At 42.9% G+C, this 18,294-nt stretch overlaps 1 protein-coding gene across 1 annotated transcript in view; it reads left to right on the forward strand.

Annotated features, from left to right (window-relative positions):
- LOC124711703 (translocation protein SEC63 homolog) overlaps positions 1-18,294 on the forward strand; it is a 178,484-nt gene that overhangs the window by 156,486 nt on the left and 3,704 nt on the right. The window contains exons 15-16 of the mRNA XM_047241905.1: positions 9,351-9,554; positions 16,258-16,426. Coding sequence (XP_047097861.1) covers positions 9,351-9,554; positions 16,258-16,401 — 348 coding nt within the window. The 3' untranslated portion in view covers positions 16,402-16,426. The remainder of the gene's footprint in view (positions 1-9,350; positions 9,555-16,257; positions 16,427-18,294) is intronic.

Genomic DNA, 18,294 nt, shown 5'->3' on the forward strand with positions numbered 1-18,294 from the left:
TTCTCAAAAATTGACTTGTTTTGATGCCTATTTTCTCCTTAGATACAGTGTCACGTCATATGTTAGTTGTCAGTACTGCTTTTGGGCTGTACCAGTACTTGCAGTTGGATTTTGGAGCTGCCAGCGTTGCCGCTATTTTTCAACCTTTTTTTTTAGTAACACAGCATCTGTGCCAGGTTGTGCAAACTATTTGGCTGACATTGTAGTTTCCACTACCTCCACTGAGGAACATTTACAAAATCTTCCTACTCTTTTTTTTTTTTTTTTTTTGCCATCCACGCAGCCAGATTGAAGTGTGATTTAGAAAAATGTCAGTTTTTTCAACCTTCTGTCATTTATCTTGCGTCTGAAGTATCTCGTGAGGGTCTTGTGTCTTTTGTCTTTTCCAAGCCCTACGTCAGTCGAAGAACTTCAGGTTTTTTTAGGCAAAGTCGCATACTACCATAAATTTTTGCCTGGGGCAGTGACAGTCACGCAGCCATTACATGTGTTGCTGTGTGAAGGGACTCAGTTTCGCTGGTCGCCAACTTGTAAAACCACATTTTCCGCCCATAAGATCATGTTACACTTTGCACCCTGCTTAGTGACGTACCACCTAGGCCTCAACTTGATCCTTGCGACGGACACTTCACAGTACTGGTTGGGGGTGGTACTGGCTCATAGATGTCCTGATGACACCGAGCGGCCTATTGTTTATGCCTCGAAAATGCTGACTCCTGCTCAAACTAAGTGCTCTCAGATGGAAAAAGAAGCTTTTGGCATTGTATATGCTGTGAAGAAACTCTATGTTTTTCCCTACAGTACCAAATTAACACTTGGTCACCGATCACAAACTGTTGGTTTCCTTATTCAGTTCTTCTGCATTGTTACCAGATAAAGCAACACATCACATTCAACATTGGGGTCTTTTCCTTTTGTATTACAACTACGAGATTCATTTTTGCCCTATGAGTCAACACACAAATGCCGATGCTTTGTTCTGGCTGCCGGCAGGTCCAGATCCAGGATTTGGTGAGGAGGAAATGCTTTGTTTCCACATTGAAGTTGCCACACATACGGTTGGTGGTTTTCCTGTAACTAACACACGGATAACAAAGTCTGTAGCTCTGGTTCACGTTTTGCGGAAGATCACAACATTGGTACAACAAGGTTGGCAGAATTCGCCACCTTCTCATGCATCAGACCGCTCTGTTATTATTACATCTTTCAACATACATTCCCTTTTGTGGATGACCATGGATCACTTGTCTCATCAGACTGTGATCCCCCCAGTGCTTCGTTCAGAGGCTCTTCATTTATTGCATGCATATGACTGGGGTGTATCAAAGAAAAGTGTTGGCTCATCGACATGTGTTTTGGCCCAGCTTGGATGGTGACATTACCCACCTGGTTACCTGCTGTTCACAGTGTGCAATGCACCAAACAGCTCTGCAGATATCAACACCGTCCCGTGCATGGGACTGTAAATATGTGGCTTTCACTGACCCCTTTCTCAACCGTTACTTACTGTTGGTCATTGACACACAGCCTCATTTTTTGTGTGCTGTCTGTTGTGTTTCAACATCCAACTGCCATCATCACAGCCTTACCCAAAATTTTTTCACTTGAAGGCTTGCCCATGATGTTAGTGTCCGATAATGGTCCAAATTTTCACCGCAAGAGTCTGTGGCATTTTGCAATTCCCATGGTATCCATCACATCCTCGCCACGCTGTTGTACCACTATCTAATGGTGAGACGGAGTGCATAGTGCAGGTGTTCAAAACTCAGTTGAAAAAGTAGGTTGCCAACTCTTGGGGTCGGTTTCTCTCCCTGTCCCATTTCATGCCATTCGGCAAGAAGAGTGCAGCAGAGCTACTTCATAGGCACCAGCCAAGGACACTGCTACACCTCCTGTGCCCTCCACCTGGTCATCAACTCGTGCAGCTGCTGCACCTCTTCTGCTCAAGTGTAGCTGTCTGGGCAGGTGGTTTGAAACATCGCTGTAAATGGATTTCAGCTTCATCACCAGATGCTGGGGACGGCATCCCTGCGACATCTGCACAGAGTACATCCCCGAGGCACCATGATCAGCTGCACTTTCATGTGGGTATCCAGGTGTCCCCTGATGTCACACTGCAGTAGCCACCAGAAAGATCGCGGGAGGCGCACATCGGCACGGCACGTCACGGACAGTAGTTGCCGCAAGTGAAGTCCCATCCACCAGAGGGCACGTGAGAATTTGGCTGCGACCTCTGCCGGCGGAACAACAACAACCCGGGCAGCACGTGCCGTACCCAGTGAGTTCACATCAGGCATACCTATCAGACGGTTCCCGATACACGCTATAAGAAGTGCGACGGAAACGTGAATCGTGTTACTACGCAATTGGCGACAAGTACGGTCGTTCTTTCTCGTGTTGCGTCGTCGTTCCGGTTTCGCAGCTTATCCACGGCATGGAGGATTTAGTGCGGGTTTTGGTTGAGCAGCAGACGGAACTATTGGCCACCATGAAACAAGTGCTTCCGGTGTTGCTCTCCACGCCATCTGCTCCAGCGCCGTTCCCTCCTACCTTTCCCCCGTATGGCGAGACGGCGGAGGATTGGGACGCATATGAACATCGCCTTTGGCAGCATTTCCAGGCGTTTCATGTTGCCGATGCGGAGGTATGTCGTGCTCTTTTCTTGTCTTGGATATCTCCCTCGCTGTATCAAGTTTTGCGGCAGCTGGTGCCATTGCAGGAACCCTCGTCCTTGTCTTTTGACACATTGTGTTCATTGCTGTCTTCATATTATCGGCGCCGCATGCATGTTGTGGCAGCTAGGGTCGAGTTCCATCAATGCAAGAAACAGCCCCATCAGTCTTACCGGTCGTGGGCTGCTATCCTGCATGGTCTTAGTCCCAAGTGTCATTTTGTCACGGAGCAGTCGCGAGAGTCGTATGCCCACGTTATGGTGTGCAACGTCATTGTTCGTTCGGCCCCAGATAGGGAGGTCCGGCAACGGGCTCTGCAGTTGGAAGACCCTTCCCTTGAGGAAGTCCTGTCCGTTGCCCAATCGTATGAAGTCTCTCACGCCACAGGTCAACAGTTGGAAGCATGTTGCGTCATCGCGGCAGTTCAGGGCGGCACGGCCGGGTCCACTGCATCCAGGGTGGACGACGTACGAGCGGTACAATCCGGCCGCTCCCGAACGGCGTGTAAACTGAGTTCCAACCGCCGGCCCCTGTTACTGTCCTGTGTGTTGTGCTATATACATCATGATCGGTCAGAGTGCCCCCAGCATTGGGCCGTTTGTCGCAAATGTAATAAAAAAGGACACATTGCTACAGTTTGCCGCTCAGCCTCAAAAGAATCGAAGGAAGCAGGTACAGAGGACATGGACGTTTACATTCAGGCAGTTTCATCGGGCCAGGTTCCCGAAGCATCGGCACACAACCTCTTTATTGAGTTGTCGGTTCGGTCGCGCCGATTACAACTGCAAGTAGATATGGGTGCAGCAGTTTCCTTGTTGAATGCACAAACTTACTCCGACCTTGGGTAGCCCCCATTGGCGCCAGTTTACCGGCGTCTATGTGGTTATGGTAAACAGTTCATTCCCCTACTGGGTCAATTCACTACCGACGTTACCTACAAATCAGTCACTCGGCCTCTGACTTTTATTGTTGTCAGTGATGTGAGCTCCGCTAAACGTTTTTGGATTGGATGCCTTTCAAGCTTCCGGTTTTTCTATCACAGACACCATACAGTTGGTCTCCGAAGACGTTCCCTATCAATCATTAGAATCTTTGATCTCTGACTTTAAGGATATCTTTGAGGAGGGCCTGGGGCGTGTTTCAGACTTTGAGGCTCACTTAACGTTGAAGGGGTCGGCTCGCCTGCGTTTTTTACGCGTGAGCCAGATCCCCTTGGCTCTCCACCCTCAGGTAAAAGCAGAGCTAGACCGGCTGACAGCCCTCAGGGTCATTCTTCCTATTTCTTCTAGTGAGTGGGCTTCGCCCCTTGTTATTGTCAGGAAACCCTCGGGAAAATTACGTCTTTGTGGCGATTTCAAGGCCACCATTAATTCCCAATTGGTGGTGGACACCTATCCCTTGCCTCGTTCTGATTAATTGTTCTCCGCCGTGGCAGGAGGCCACTATTTTTCGAAAATCGATCTTTCGGAGGCTTTGGAGTCCTCATCACTTGATGAGGACTCCAAACGGCTGGCAGTCGTCAACACCCCGTTTGGCCTTTACCAATACCAGCGGTTGGCCTTCAGAATATCCAGTGCCCCGGCAATATTTCAGCGTTATCTTGAGCACGTCACGTCAACAATCCCTCATTGTATTAATTACCTGGACGACATAATTGTCACGGGCCGCAGCACGGAGGAACACTTGCACAACCTTCGAACCCTCTTTCTCAAATTCAGGTCCGTGGGCCTGCGTTACAACCTGCGTAAGTCGAACTTCTTCCAACCGTCCATTGAGTATGTGGGCTACACCATCTCTTGGCATGGCATCCAGCCACTAGGAAGTTTGGTCCAAGGTATCGTCGACCTTCCGCGGCCTGCTTCACTGAAGGAGTCACAAGCATTTTTAGGCAAGATTGCCTATTACCACCAGTTCATTCCCAGGGCTTCCACCATAGCCCGCCCTCTGTACTGCCTTCTGCGCAAGGGTGTTCCTTTTGATTAGTCGCCTGTATGCGAGCAAACGTTCACCTCATTGAAGGGCCTCCTCACGTCAGCGCCTTGTTTGGCTACTTTTGACCCCAATAAGCCGCTGGTCCTGGCTACAGATGCTTCGCAGTATGGGATGGGGGCAGTCCTGGCCCATCGCAATGCGGATCGCTCCGAGCAGCCACTGGCATTTGCATCTAAATCTCTTAGTCCCACGCAGGCCCATTACTTCCAGGTGGAAAAAGAGGCTTTGGCCATTGCCTTCGCTATTACCAAGTTTCACCCTTTCTTGTATGGCTCGAAGTTTCAGTTAATCACTGACCATAAGCCATTAATATCGTTATTTGGCCCCGCCTCTCAGATTCCGGATAGGGCGGCCCACAGACTGGAGCTCTGGGCGTTGTTCCTCTCTAAGTACCATTATGACATTCATTTTCGCCCTACCGGACAGCGTGCCAACGCCGACGTTCTTACCCATTTTCCAGTGGGCCCGGATCCTAAGTTCGATTGGGAGGAGATTATGTGTTTTCATTTGGATGTGGCATCCCGCCAAGCGGTTGATGGCTTCCCGATCACTAGTTCTAGAGTCGCCAGGGAAACGGCAGCTGACCCAGTTCTCCGGCAAGTAGTTCACCTCGTTCAGCAGGGGTGGCCGTCCCGACCCCCAGGCCGGGCCTCGGACCCTCTTCATAATTATTTCGTTCTACGAGACCGCCTCTCAGTCTTGGAAGGAGTTCTCCTTCTGGCTACCGATGATACAGCTCCTAGCGTGGTTGTTCCTGCAAGTTTGCGAAGGAAGGTCCTCATGTCATTACATGAGGGGCACTGGGGTGTTTCCCGTACTAAAACCTTGGCTCACAGACATGTGTACTGGCCCGATATTGACAGAGAAATTGAGCACTTGGTAGCCGCCTGTTCCCAGTGTGCGAGCCAACAGGCGTCTCCCAGGTCAGCGTTCTCTTCATGGCCGCCTGCAACCCAGGCATGTGAACGTGTTCACATCGATTTTGCAGGCCCCTTTCTCAATGGTTTTTGGCTCATAGTCATTGATGCTTATTCCCAATTCCCATATGTGGTTCGCTGCTCCTCAACCACTTCAGAAGTTGCAATCCAGGCACTAGCAAAAATCTTTTCTGTGGAAGGTCTGCCAGTCACCCTGGTATCGGACAATGGACCTCAGTTTATTTCGCAGACCTTCCGGGAGTTTTGTAGGCGGTTCAGTATTCGACACGTTTGCTTTCCCCCCTTTCATCCACAATCAAATGGGGAAGCCGAGCACATGGTGCGGACATTTAAGACGCAGATGAAAAAGTATGTACACAAATTTCCTGTGGAAGAGGCATTGACGTTTTTCCTGACGGCATACTGGACCATACCGATGGGAGAGCTCCTCCACGGGCGCCAACCTAGGACTTTGCTGCACCTCCTCCGGCCTGGTCCTCGCCAGTCTTCGCAAAATGGGGTACCTGGCTTTCCGCCGGGTATGTCGGTCTGGGCATGTGGGTTTGGTCACAATCCACGTTGGATACCGGCGGTGATCCTGCACCGCAATGGCCGCCGGCTCTATACCTTGCAGGCGGGGGACCAGGAGGTACGTCGTCACCAAAATCAGCTACGTCCACGTTTGGACACCCAGCCTCCGTCCGACCCCTCGGACGCCGGCTTCCTCATTGCCGGCACCCGTGTAGTTTTCTCAGGGGACGCTGTCGCCCCTCCCACTTGTGACTCCGCCCCGCTGCGATGGTTCTCAGCCTTGGCGGCCTCCGGTAGCGAGAGCCGGCCCCCCTCGCAGGCCTGGTTTCTCAGGAGGCTGGTTCACCTGTGGTCGTCCCTTCCCCATTGTCCCCACCACTGGGTCTTGCCCCTCCCGCAGTGGACCAGGATCCGGAGTGCGATGGCTTGTCGCCCGTTCTGTCCCGGGCTTCGGTGGTGGGACGACGGGGGCCTATTCGTGTGGGTCACTTCCAGCCACATTCGAAAGTTCCGGCTCGAGGGTTGGCAGATCCCCTCGACTCCAGCCTTCCAATGGACGTGGAGGTCATCGCTACTGCATGACGCTCCACCTTCCAACGCAGTGGATCATATTGGCTTCATCCCCCAAAGGAAGAGGAGTGCAGTAGCCACCAGAAATATCGCGGGAGGCGCATATCGGCACGGCGCATCACGGACAGTAGTTGCCGCAAGTAAAGTCCCGTCCACCAGAGGGCACGCGAGAATTCGGACGCGACCTCTGCCGGCGGAACAACAACAACCCGGGCAGCACGTGCCGCACCCAGTGAGTTCACATCGGGCATACCTATCAGACGGTTCCCGGTCTACACTATATGAAGTGCGACGGAAACGTGAATCGTGTTACTACACACACCATCACCTCTGAAGCCATGCTCATTGGGCATCGTATCACCTGCTGCTTCCAGTTCACAATTGCACGTGCAAGGGCATCAGTCGTCTGTGGCCGCACCAGCAGTTCCTCTATTGCTTCCAACACCATCATCAGTGATTCTATCACCATTTTCTGTGCAACCACTGATGCCAGTACCATCAGCGTTGTGAACAACATCACTAGAACCTATGCTCAAGGTCGACTGGAAACATTTCAGGTGTAGTTGGTCTTGCCATATGGTTTGACATGGGAAAGTGGGTGCAAAATGTGTCCGCGCCTGAAGCACTTCAGACCGTTTGCTGCTGTTGCAGCCTGCCACATTAGCCAGAGTCTAGTGAATGAGGAAGACTGCAGAACATCTCCAGAATCTGTGATCTCCCTAAGAGAAGAGGAGTGCAATGACGTGCGCATAATTTCAATAGGCCATGAATGCAGCAGTGCCATGTCATCCAAGAGGCACTTCAGACCTGTGTGTGTGTGTGTGTGTGTGTGTGTGTGTGTGTGAGAGAGAGAGAGAGAGAGAGAGAGAGAGAGAGAGAGAGAGAGAGATCACTGTCAGAGCCCACCACAGGCCTAAGTATGTTGTAAGTTTAGCCGAGCTACACCCAGCATCAGTTCTCCAGGTTTATTACTGAAACTGTATGTGTACATAATTAGTTCCTGCTGAATGTTACTTAATACTTTGCCCAAGTTATTGAAGCTTCCCTGGAGTAAAGTTGTGTTCAGTCTTCCTGTCGTGTTGTACTTCAGGGTTGACACAAGTTTTGGGAAATCAGGGAATTCGAACATGCCAAGGAAATCAGGAAATATCTGGGAAATTTGAAAAACAAACACTGGAAAAATCTTGTTTGTGTCTCAGTAGATGAAATGGGTTGTTTACTGAGATGTCGTGCATCGTCGCTGGCTGGGAGCAGCAGGGTATGTGCGCCACTTCCCTAGTCCCACATTCTTACTACTTCTCCCCTTTCTGCCACTCCCCACAGCTTGCAGTCATTGTTGCCACCACTTCTTGCTGCTTGCCTAGCAAGGCAGCTCAGTGATCATCTTCACACAGTGAGTTGCTACTGATCCTCATTACTATTGATTCTCAGAGTATTCGCAAATTATCTGTTGCATGGATTGATCATTGCGGTCTTATTTCGTCAGCATGGTGTCTGTGACATGTGAATGGCTGGCCACAAAAGTGGACTTCCATGATGGGCTAAAACTGCAGGCCTTTTTTGTGGGTATCTCTAATGGATCTGGCCTGTCATGTAGCAGATTTTTGTGGTTTATCTATGGATACAGGAATGCGGTGTTCCTCGGCAGGTCGGATTGCGACAGTCTCAACTGCAAGTACATTGTACATTGCGTATAAACATTTTATTTTTTCTAGTAAAGTTTTGACACTTAAAAAGTAGTTTATATGTTATGAAAGTATGGACGATAAGAAGAAGAAAATTGTGGCAGTTGCTGGCAGTTTGTACGCTATGTAGTCTAGCATTTATGGAAGAAAAACCACACAATACCTGTAAAATAATAGACATAGAAGTAGGTAATAACTGACAATAAAAAACATAGTAGAACCAACATTTTATTGGAGGTCATCTATAATGTTGGTTTACATGACTTTTCGCTGCCTTATAAACTCCTTTCAAGAGGCCTACTTTTTTCTGAAATTATTTCTGAAATCAGTGAAGATATTTTAAATCTATCTTGTGACTCCAAGGAAATGCGTATTTCTGTCACCAAATGTGTTTCGTTTTATTGAAATAAAATAACATGAGTGGTCTTAATGAAACATAATATACCATGTGGCTTGCTTTCTCCACCTAAAAACAGTTCATTACAAAAGATGTTGGTGTTAGTACATAAGATTTTTGCTCACATGTTTAAAAATACAGAAGTCCTTCCATTTCTTTGTTAACTTATGTCTTTACTTGCCCTTGAGATCTCAAAATTTGTCAGGAAAAAGTGCTAAAACTTGTCTTCAAATCAGGGAAATATCAGGGTAAGTTGTGGCAACCCTGTACTCATATCTAATTACAATAATTACCAACAGGAATTGCTAGAAAAATTCTCTGCATACATGTGCATATTTATGTCTTATAAGTGTTATAGTGTTATATGAGAGAGAACCTTTTTGTGAAAGTAAAATGTAGAATGTAGAAATTAATTTATTTTGCAGGGTTGAAAAAACATAAAGAGTAGTAGAAAATGTGATTATTATATGAAATGTACCCCATAAGGAGAAATAGACACACTAGCTTTTTTGTTTTTATTTGTTTATTTTTTCTAAGAAAATTATTTTAGGCATTCAGAATTCATTATATATTTATTGTTACACAGGATAAACAGGAATACTGGTGGGTTTATATCAGTGATCGCAAGAGCCACACTTTACTAACTTCTCCATACCATGTGACAGCTCTTGTGGAGGAAGAGGAAGTGCAGTTAAAATTCACTGCCCCACGATGGCCTGGCATCTACACGTTCACTGTTTGTCTGAAGTCAGATTCGTATCTTGGCTTTGACCAAATGCAGGACATAAAGGTCAGTTCCATACCCAATCTCTATTTTGCAAACATATCTACAACTATACTGCTTATTGAAAAATGATTTTCAGTGAATGAATATGTATTAGATTGTAATTTTTGTTAACTTGAGTAGTGAGACAGTAAGAAGAGCAAACCAGATGTTTGTTCATGATATACGTTTCTATTACCCTTCTTTTACTTTCATTGATGTTCATCTCATAAATATTTTCTATTCGGCTTGTCCTTTGCCATCTCCGACAAAATTACAATGTAATCCACAAACTTTAAAAATTTTATTTCTGCTACATGATCTTTAGTTCCCTTTCTCAATTTTCTCTTTTGTTTCCTTTACTGCTTGCTCAATGTATTGGCTAATAACACAGGACATATACAACTTTCTCTCATTCCCTTCTCAAAAACTATCTTTTTTTCATATCTGTTTTTCCACCTTTACAACAGCAGTCTGTTTTCGGCATAAGCTGTAGATAAGCAGTTTTGCCCTGTATTTAATTCCTGCTATCCTCAGAATTTCAAAAAATATATTTTCTAGTCAACATTCTAAAAAGGTTTTTCTAAATTTGCGTTAAAATATGGCAGTATTTCTTCAGTCTGTATTCTAAGAGAAGTCAAAGGATCAGTATTGCTTTATGAGTTCTTAAATACTTGTCCAGAATCAAAATTTATCTTCCTGCAGATCAGGTTCTACCAGTCATTCCATTCTTATGTAGATAATTCATGTAAATATTTTGTGAGCATGACTATTAAAATGTTGGTTGTGCAGTTTTCATCCCTGACAGTAACTGCCTTCTTTGATACAGGGATTATTACATTCGTATTAAAGTCTGAAGGTATTTTGCATGCCTCATATATCCACGAACCATGTTGAACAGGAAAAAATTCCACACTGTCTTTGGACATTAATTATTGACTGTGTCAGAAAAATATAACAAATAAAAGACCCTAATCAGTCAGAATGCCGGTCAAAAACAGTCATGGCATTATGGAATGTTCATGTGATTGTATGATTAAAATTTAAAATCCAAAATAAAAGAACATGTTGAATAGTCTTGCTTGTCTGGAAGATCTAAATAATTCTGAAGGAATTCTGTGTCAGATGGCTTATTTTGGCTTTGTTACATTCCATCGTGGATTTTTCATTGTTTGATTGTTATTTTGGCTTACGTACTTCAGTGCTCTTTCAAACTCTACTCACAATATTGCATCTCTCATCTCATCTTCATTTACTTTCTCTTCTTTCCAGATAATATTGTCTTCACATTTCTTTTGTTTATTCACCCCTTCTATTGATTCTTTCCACTTTTCAGCCTTCCCACTTTGTGTAGCACTGGTTTGACATCTGAGCTTGTGATATATTTACACTTGCTTCTGTTTTCTCCAAGAGTTTCTTCAGTTTCCCTTTAAGTGAATCTGTCTTGTCCATAGGCAAGCATACTTCTACAGATTTACATTTCTCCTTTGGCCATTACAGTCCTGTAATTTTGCAGTTTCTCTCGGTCTAAATTTTTAAGCATCCGTATTCTCTTTTGCCTACTTCATTTTCTGTATTTTTGTGTCTTCTCCTTTCATCAATCAAATTTAATAATTCATATGTTACCCAACGATTTTTATTGATTCTTGTCATTTCGTCTAGTTGTTCTTCTGCAGCTTTCACAATTGCCAATTGGTGACCAGTAGCAGTTGGAACTAACTCCGTGCACTGGCTCTTCAGATCATCTGAGCCTATTTCTGTCAGTTTTACGTGATGTTCCCTTTGGAACTATCAACTACTTCTGGCATTGTCATCCCATCCAGGTCCTGTCTACTTAGTTTTCTATTTTGTATTGTTTCTTCAGCTTTAAAATGCATTTCATAACTTATAAATTATAGTCAGATCCCACATCTGACTTGGGAAATGTTTTACAGTTTAAAATATGGTTTCTAAATCTCTGTCATACCACTACCAGGGTGTATACACTGTGGGACAACTAGGAAGTTCAGGAAACACCTAGGAATTTTTTCATCTGGGAAAAACCTGGAAATTTTTTAGAATTCTGGTAATTTTACATTGTTTTAGTTTTCAGTCAAATTTTTGTAATTTTGACTGGGAAGAACAGATACTCTAACAAAGAGTTTTACTGTAACCCATTACTGCAAGATTTTGCAGCAATAAAACATAAACGAAAGAAAAACATCAATATAAAACTGAAGTTGCAAAGAAAATACGCTGTTTACAAGAACAAAACACAGTGCGCACACAAATGTCCACCGACAGCAAAATGTGTGAAAGATTTTAAGACAAAGACTATGTAATACTTCTTAACAGCAAACTGCTTTCTATGAGCGTGGCGGCTCATGTGAGTGTGCAGAGCTGAAGTATCTTATTAGCAGAACCTTCTCCTGCATCTCACTGCCGGAAGTGTGGCTGTTAGCTGTATAAGCAGTAGCTGCAAGTAGCAACATGTTACCCAGAAAAATTATTTTTGCACACCGGTGCTGCCAGATTTGTGCTTGCACAGAGCAGTCAGAATTGTAAGTGGGAGAAGTCTCCATGTGACCTGCATTCACATTTCTTGATTTTGCTATTCTCTCTTTGTTTAGATCTCTTGCATCGAATGAAAACAAAATGGAACTCTGGGGCTGGGAGCTACCAAATAATTTAAAATACATTAACAAAACTATGGATGACTAAAATATGTTTTTAGTTCCAGTTCTCTGGTTTTATTTTATTTCCACATTATTGGCCACCAAATATTAATTGCTTTGCAGAACAGTGAAGTTATTTTTGTTGGTTTGCTAAAGAAACTTTGTTTTTATTAATCTTTTCCACAGAGGTAGCCAGTTCATTTGAAACGAAGCGTTTCATTTCATACTATTTGCTAGTTTCAACTGTTCTGTGAATTTCAAGTGCACATTTTCATTTTATGGCACATATTATGTCATAATAATGTTACACGATAATAAAGAACCAAACATGAGGTAATATAGTAATGGTACTCCAAGAAACTTGGCTTTCCGAAAACCATACTAAAAAGCTTTAACAGAATTTTACCTATCTGTCTTCCATGAAACACAATACTTTTTGATTATAAGACAGGTTTCAACATCTGTCTCGCACCTCCTCTAGGTTTGACATTATTTCCATTTGTGCTGTTTATGTGCAAGAAATTTGTATTCCTACTTACTAGGTTTTTGCAGTGCTATTTGGATGTTAGTTTGATCGGAAATGCTGCATACCAGTATTCAAGGGTACAAATAAAACAAAAATCTACATTAAAGTCACCACATAAGAAAATATTAGGGCACTTTGAGTTGTAGAGTCTAGTTTTGAAACGATTATTGTGCCAAGGACTGCTTTCTAATTTTCCATTCCTTCTCTGGATAAGATATGATAAAAGCAGTGGTTCTAAGTACAATAAGTCCATATGTCCCCCATGAACAACATGCACTGTTGCATATGACCATTTGATGTCCATTTGCACACAAAGTTGCAAACGAAAATGCAACAAAAAGTGTATGAGCAGAGTGTTATTGTAGCTGTGCATGTGCAGTAACACCTGTCTTCTGGTGCTCTTTGGCAACTGCTTGAAACGAACCAATTTCTAACATGTTGTGGGAAAATGTTGTGAGTGGTAGTTTGAGAAGCATTACTTTCAAAGTAAATTTTCTTGTACGCAAGATGAATTATTTTAATTATGCGAATGTGTTATGAGTTTCTTAAACCACAGAGCGTTTGACTCTCATTCATAACTTAACTATCTGAGGACCAGCCACTTAGAAAAATTTTCAATTTTACTGGCACATATGTGTTTGATAGATTTTAAAGGATACAAAATAGACCAATATTGTATGAGAAAGCTTAGCTTTTCTTGTAGCTATGCTATATGTATATTAATTTAAACCATGAACTTTTCTTATTTGTGTGTTCATGTTACTTACGTGATGTTGCTATTGGCTGACTATATTACATGTTCTATTTTCTGTATATCTGCTGTCATTTGCTGGCAAGATAATGTGATGTGAGCTATGATTGGCTGACAAAAGCGCATTGCAATCTCAACTCAGTGCTTAAGAAAGTAATGTGCTGTGGTTGGTGGAATTCATATTTATATTTTCGTATTACGAAAATATGCAAAGTATGTGTTGTTGCGCATCAAGGATCTGTCCAAAACATTTTTTTTTTTTTGCTGGGTTTAGTTTCCTAAAGTGACGCGATGTTCTACACCACTGTATAAAACCTTCACTGTTCTAAGGATTGATAAGTTTCACAATTTCAAGGCAAAGTGTATTGTCATTTAACATGAGAAAGTGTATTTTTAACTGGGGAATGACGGAAATATCAATATTTTTTTCCCCCACGTTTACACCCTGATTACATAATCTGTCTAAAACCCTTCTGGTGTGTCCATTAATTTTCAGAATATACTACCTTTTTGTCATGATGCTTAAATGAAATGTTAGCAATAGTAAAACTGAGCTCTGTACAAAATTCTACTACACTCCCTATCATTCTGTCACCCAGATTGAATTCCAGTTCTCCATCGCAATTAAATTTTCGTTTGCATTAATGGACTTAATAATTTCTGTTGTCTCATCACAGATTTGTTTTAAGTCTCATAATCTCCTGCAGAACTAGTAGAAACTAATACAGGAAATATAATACCTACTCACACATCCGTAAGAGGACAATGCGTGTATGCTACAACAGTTTCCAAAATCAGAGCTTGCTGAAACGCCCTAGATGTTCTAGACCTATTTAGACCAATGAGCAGACTGAAACCTTCCTTCCAGTCTATGTTATCAGTCTGGTTTAGAAAGAGAAGGCAACATGCAGAAATGTGGTATATTAAATGCTGCATTTGAAAAAGCATTACCAACTTCCATACCACTGTTACTGCTTGACCACCACACAAATTCATAAATCAGTTATACTGATTGTCAGGCTATTGCAAGATCCTAGGGCATATATTACAGATCAGAAAGTTCACTGGGACGGGGGACGGGGGGGGGGGGGGGGGGGGGGGGGGGGGGGGGATGTGACAACCTCAGAGACGGTGTTCAGTGGCACCTTGATACAAAATGTTCATATTGGGTGGTTGTAGTGTTAATAATTCATCTGTCGCAGTCATCGGCAGTCAGGGGCGATCAGGAGGCCTTTCTGTGCATCCTCTAGTTTGAATCTCCAGAGAGTAATTGTGCTGAGTTTAGGGGTAAACAGCGCAACATTCATTCTAGGCTACAATTGTGTCCCATTGACCAGTATGTATTATTGTTGAATAGCTTCAGCAATTTGAGTGGGGTCACATTGTAGTTCTATAGGAAGCTGGACAGACACGTCGACAGATTTCTGCGTGTGTTGACCACAATGTATCAGTGGTGTGTCACTGCTTTCAACATGGTGTGTGGAACAGTCCCACACTAGTAGACTAGATTCTGAACATCTGCATAGGACAGATGCACGTCAAGATCGATGCATTGTGTGTGCAGTGATGGCTGACCGAACATCATTCAAGAACGAAATCCACGCACATGTTGCACCTGCTGTGGCATCAGAGACCATCTGGAACTCTCTGTTTGCAGCAGGATTAAGGCCATATGTGCCCCTGTCCAGTCTGCCACTAACACCGTGATGCCACCAGTCGTGGATACCCAGGTGATGCAAAAGAATTGACTGGAGCGTGGGATGGTGCTTGATTGTCTTCAGTGTTGGGAGGGGGTTCAGCGAGTATGCAAGTGGTTGACATACATGCATATTTCATGGACCTGGTGAGCTGTCTATTCCAGAGTGTATTTGCCATAACACACAAGTCCCATGCAAAGCTTCTTGGTGTAGAGGGGCATCAGCTATAACTCGCAGTCAAATTTGGTGCTCCTGCAGGGTAAAGTAACCAGTGCCTGCTACATTACATGGCTGTTATCTCCGTACTACTGCCATTTCTTCGATAGGAAGGTGATGTGCTTTTTTAGCATGACAGTGCGTATCCACATACTGCTGCTGTGATGCATCAATAGAAGCATTATTGTCTTGGCCAATAAGATCACCAAATCTCTCACCAATTGAAAATGTATGGAACATGATGAAGTGGTAACTTACATGGAAAAACCATTGCTGAACTGCAACAAATGGGACAAGATGCTTGTGACAATCTATAACAGAATCCCATATATTCAGACTCCCTAAATATTTAAAAATTGTTTGAAGTAGTAGCACATTGTTAAATGCAGTGTACATTCTTGTGGAGTATTTTTTCATATTTGTATTTTCTAAAATTATAATCTGCCATTGTAGGAGGTGTAATATAAGGTACTGCTCATGATAAAATTAATAATATGGAGATGCTTCGGGTTCTCAAATCGGAATCCGTGGAGAGAAGGCGATGTTCTCTTCAAGGAATGCTGTTGAGAAAATTTAGAGAATCAGCATTTGAAGCTTACTGCAGAATGATCCTAGTGCTGCCAACCTACATTTAGCTTAAGAACCAGTAAAATAATGTTAAAGAAATTAGGGCCTGTATGGAGGCATACATGCAGTAATGTTTCCCTCTTTCTATTTGAGAGTCAAACAGAAAGGGAAATGACCAGTAGTGGTACATAATACCCTCTGCAGCATACCGTATGGTGGGTTGCTGAGAATGTCGATGATGATGGTGATGATGATAATAATAATAATAATAATAATTGTTCTAGATTTTGTAGTAATATAAAAAATGAATTCTTTGCAGCTGGATGTGAAAGAAGCTCCTGAAATACCAACAGAGCATCCTCAGTGGGAAATGTCAGATGAGGAGGAAGATGAACAAGAGGCTGAAGGAAGTGATGTGTCAGAGTTCACCACAGATGAGGATGTTGAAGATGATCAGGATTAACACATTTTCAGGACAGATAGTAAAGGTAAGAATTGAGAGAGAGAGAGAGAGAGAGAGAGAGAGAGAGAGAGAGAGAGAGAGAACGCATATGTACATTTTATTTTTTATACTGTACTTGTCAGTCTAATCATCTGTTTCAAAACAAGAAAATCTGAAATATCATTGACAATCTTAATGTGACAGACTTTTGTCATAGTGTCATAATACCATCTACCGTTTACTGAGAGGAAATGTCGTTAAGATATCTGAAACATGGTAAATCTTCAAGGTTCATAGGATGCATTTATCATTTATTCAGTAGTAAATGATTTTGAGTGCTGGCACAAGCCCTGTGAGCTTACCTTTGCAGGAATCATACCTGGACCACAATCCTCATGTTATATAAAAAGTGTTTTATCATTGCACTTCATTTGAGTTTTCGATTTACACTAAGTTTGTAACTCAAGCACTTTAGATAGATGAAATATGTCCTAGGTCACAGGAATGCTGTAACAGGGGAAGGTGCAGAAGGCAAAATTATCGATGTATATAGGCAGAATGAAACAAATGAGTGAGTAGAGAGGCTTCTAAATTTCTACAGTAGTTTTTATGTGGTTGAAATCAGCAAATGCTATCCTCAAGAATCACAAGAGGATAAGGTCAATAAAGCTGTGATTAACATGAAAGTTGGTACTTTCACTATATACTATGACACAACACTATACTAGGTGTAGTCCTATTGTAGGTGTTAAGCTGTTGCCTTCCTCTGACCTTTGAACAGGCTGACCCAGCCAGTTATAGGGGGACCTAAAATTTAACATTACATTAACAAATTAAGCATGGTACAGTTTGACATTTTTCCACATTGACAAACATTTCCAGAGGTGAAAAGAGAGATAAGTGACAAAAGTCCTAGGACAAACCAGGGTAGTTAACCAATGAACCACTCGAGAATAATGTATGCAGTAAAATGGCAGGAGATGGATGAATATATTACTAGATTACACACTAGCTATACAAAGGTTTATAAATAATAGTGGACTGCAGTGCATACCTAAGTGTAGACAATAAATCAGATCATAACTTAGTATTACTGAACAGTTAGCTGAAATCCAAATGTAGTATATGAAGAAGTGGAAGACTTAATGTTTAGAATAGAAAATGTTTAGAATGAAACAAAATGGGAATTCTCGGAGGCAGTGTCCAGTGACCTAAGTGAAAGTACCAATACTAGTTCAACTTAAGTTCAGTGTTACACAATGTATAATGAAAGCAGAGGCACAAAAGCCGCAGAAATCACTAAAAATTCTCCATCTTATTGATCAAGGTCAAAAATAGATTGCTAAGAAATGAAAGTAATGGATTAAATGAAAATGAATGAGAGACATATAAATAGAACAATGGAAGATCCAGGATGGAATAATGACAGTGTTATGAAAAGGATAGATTGCTACTGACCATACAGTGGAAATGTTGAGTCACAGGCAGGCACTACAAAAAGACTACTACACATGTAAGCTTTTAGACAGGAGGCCTTCTTCTGAAACAGGTAACACACACACACACACACACACACACACACACACACGACCAACCACTGTCTCTGGCTACTGTTTCTGAAGGATGCAATCTGTTGTTATCCTACTTTAATGTGCTTTGTAGATTGTTCACTGTTTGCATAGGTTTATTTGCTTTTTTATAATTTTTGTTATGTTGCTGTGTCTGTAATGTTATTGTAATGTAATTTTATTAACATGCCAGTTGTCTTTTGTGGTTGGCACTGCTCCTTATGTAAACGCCACCAGGGCATAAGTTTCCTGCTGGCTTGTCTATGTTGTGACTCGATCTTTCAAAGTGCCGCTGTGCAGTTACACGCGTCCTCTACATGCGGCGCTGTTGCCATCTATGCAGCAG

The sequence above is a fragment of the Schistocerca piceifrons genome, chromosome 8 (genome assembly GCF_021461385.2).
Source record: "Schistocerca piceifrons isolate TAMUIC-IGC-003096 chromosome 8, iqSchPice1.1, whole genome shotgun sequence".
Lineage (NCBI taxonomy): Eukaryota > Metazoa > Arthropoda > Insecta > Orthoptera > Acrididae > Schistocerca > Schistocerca piceifrons.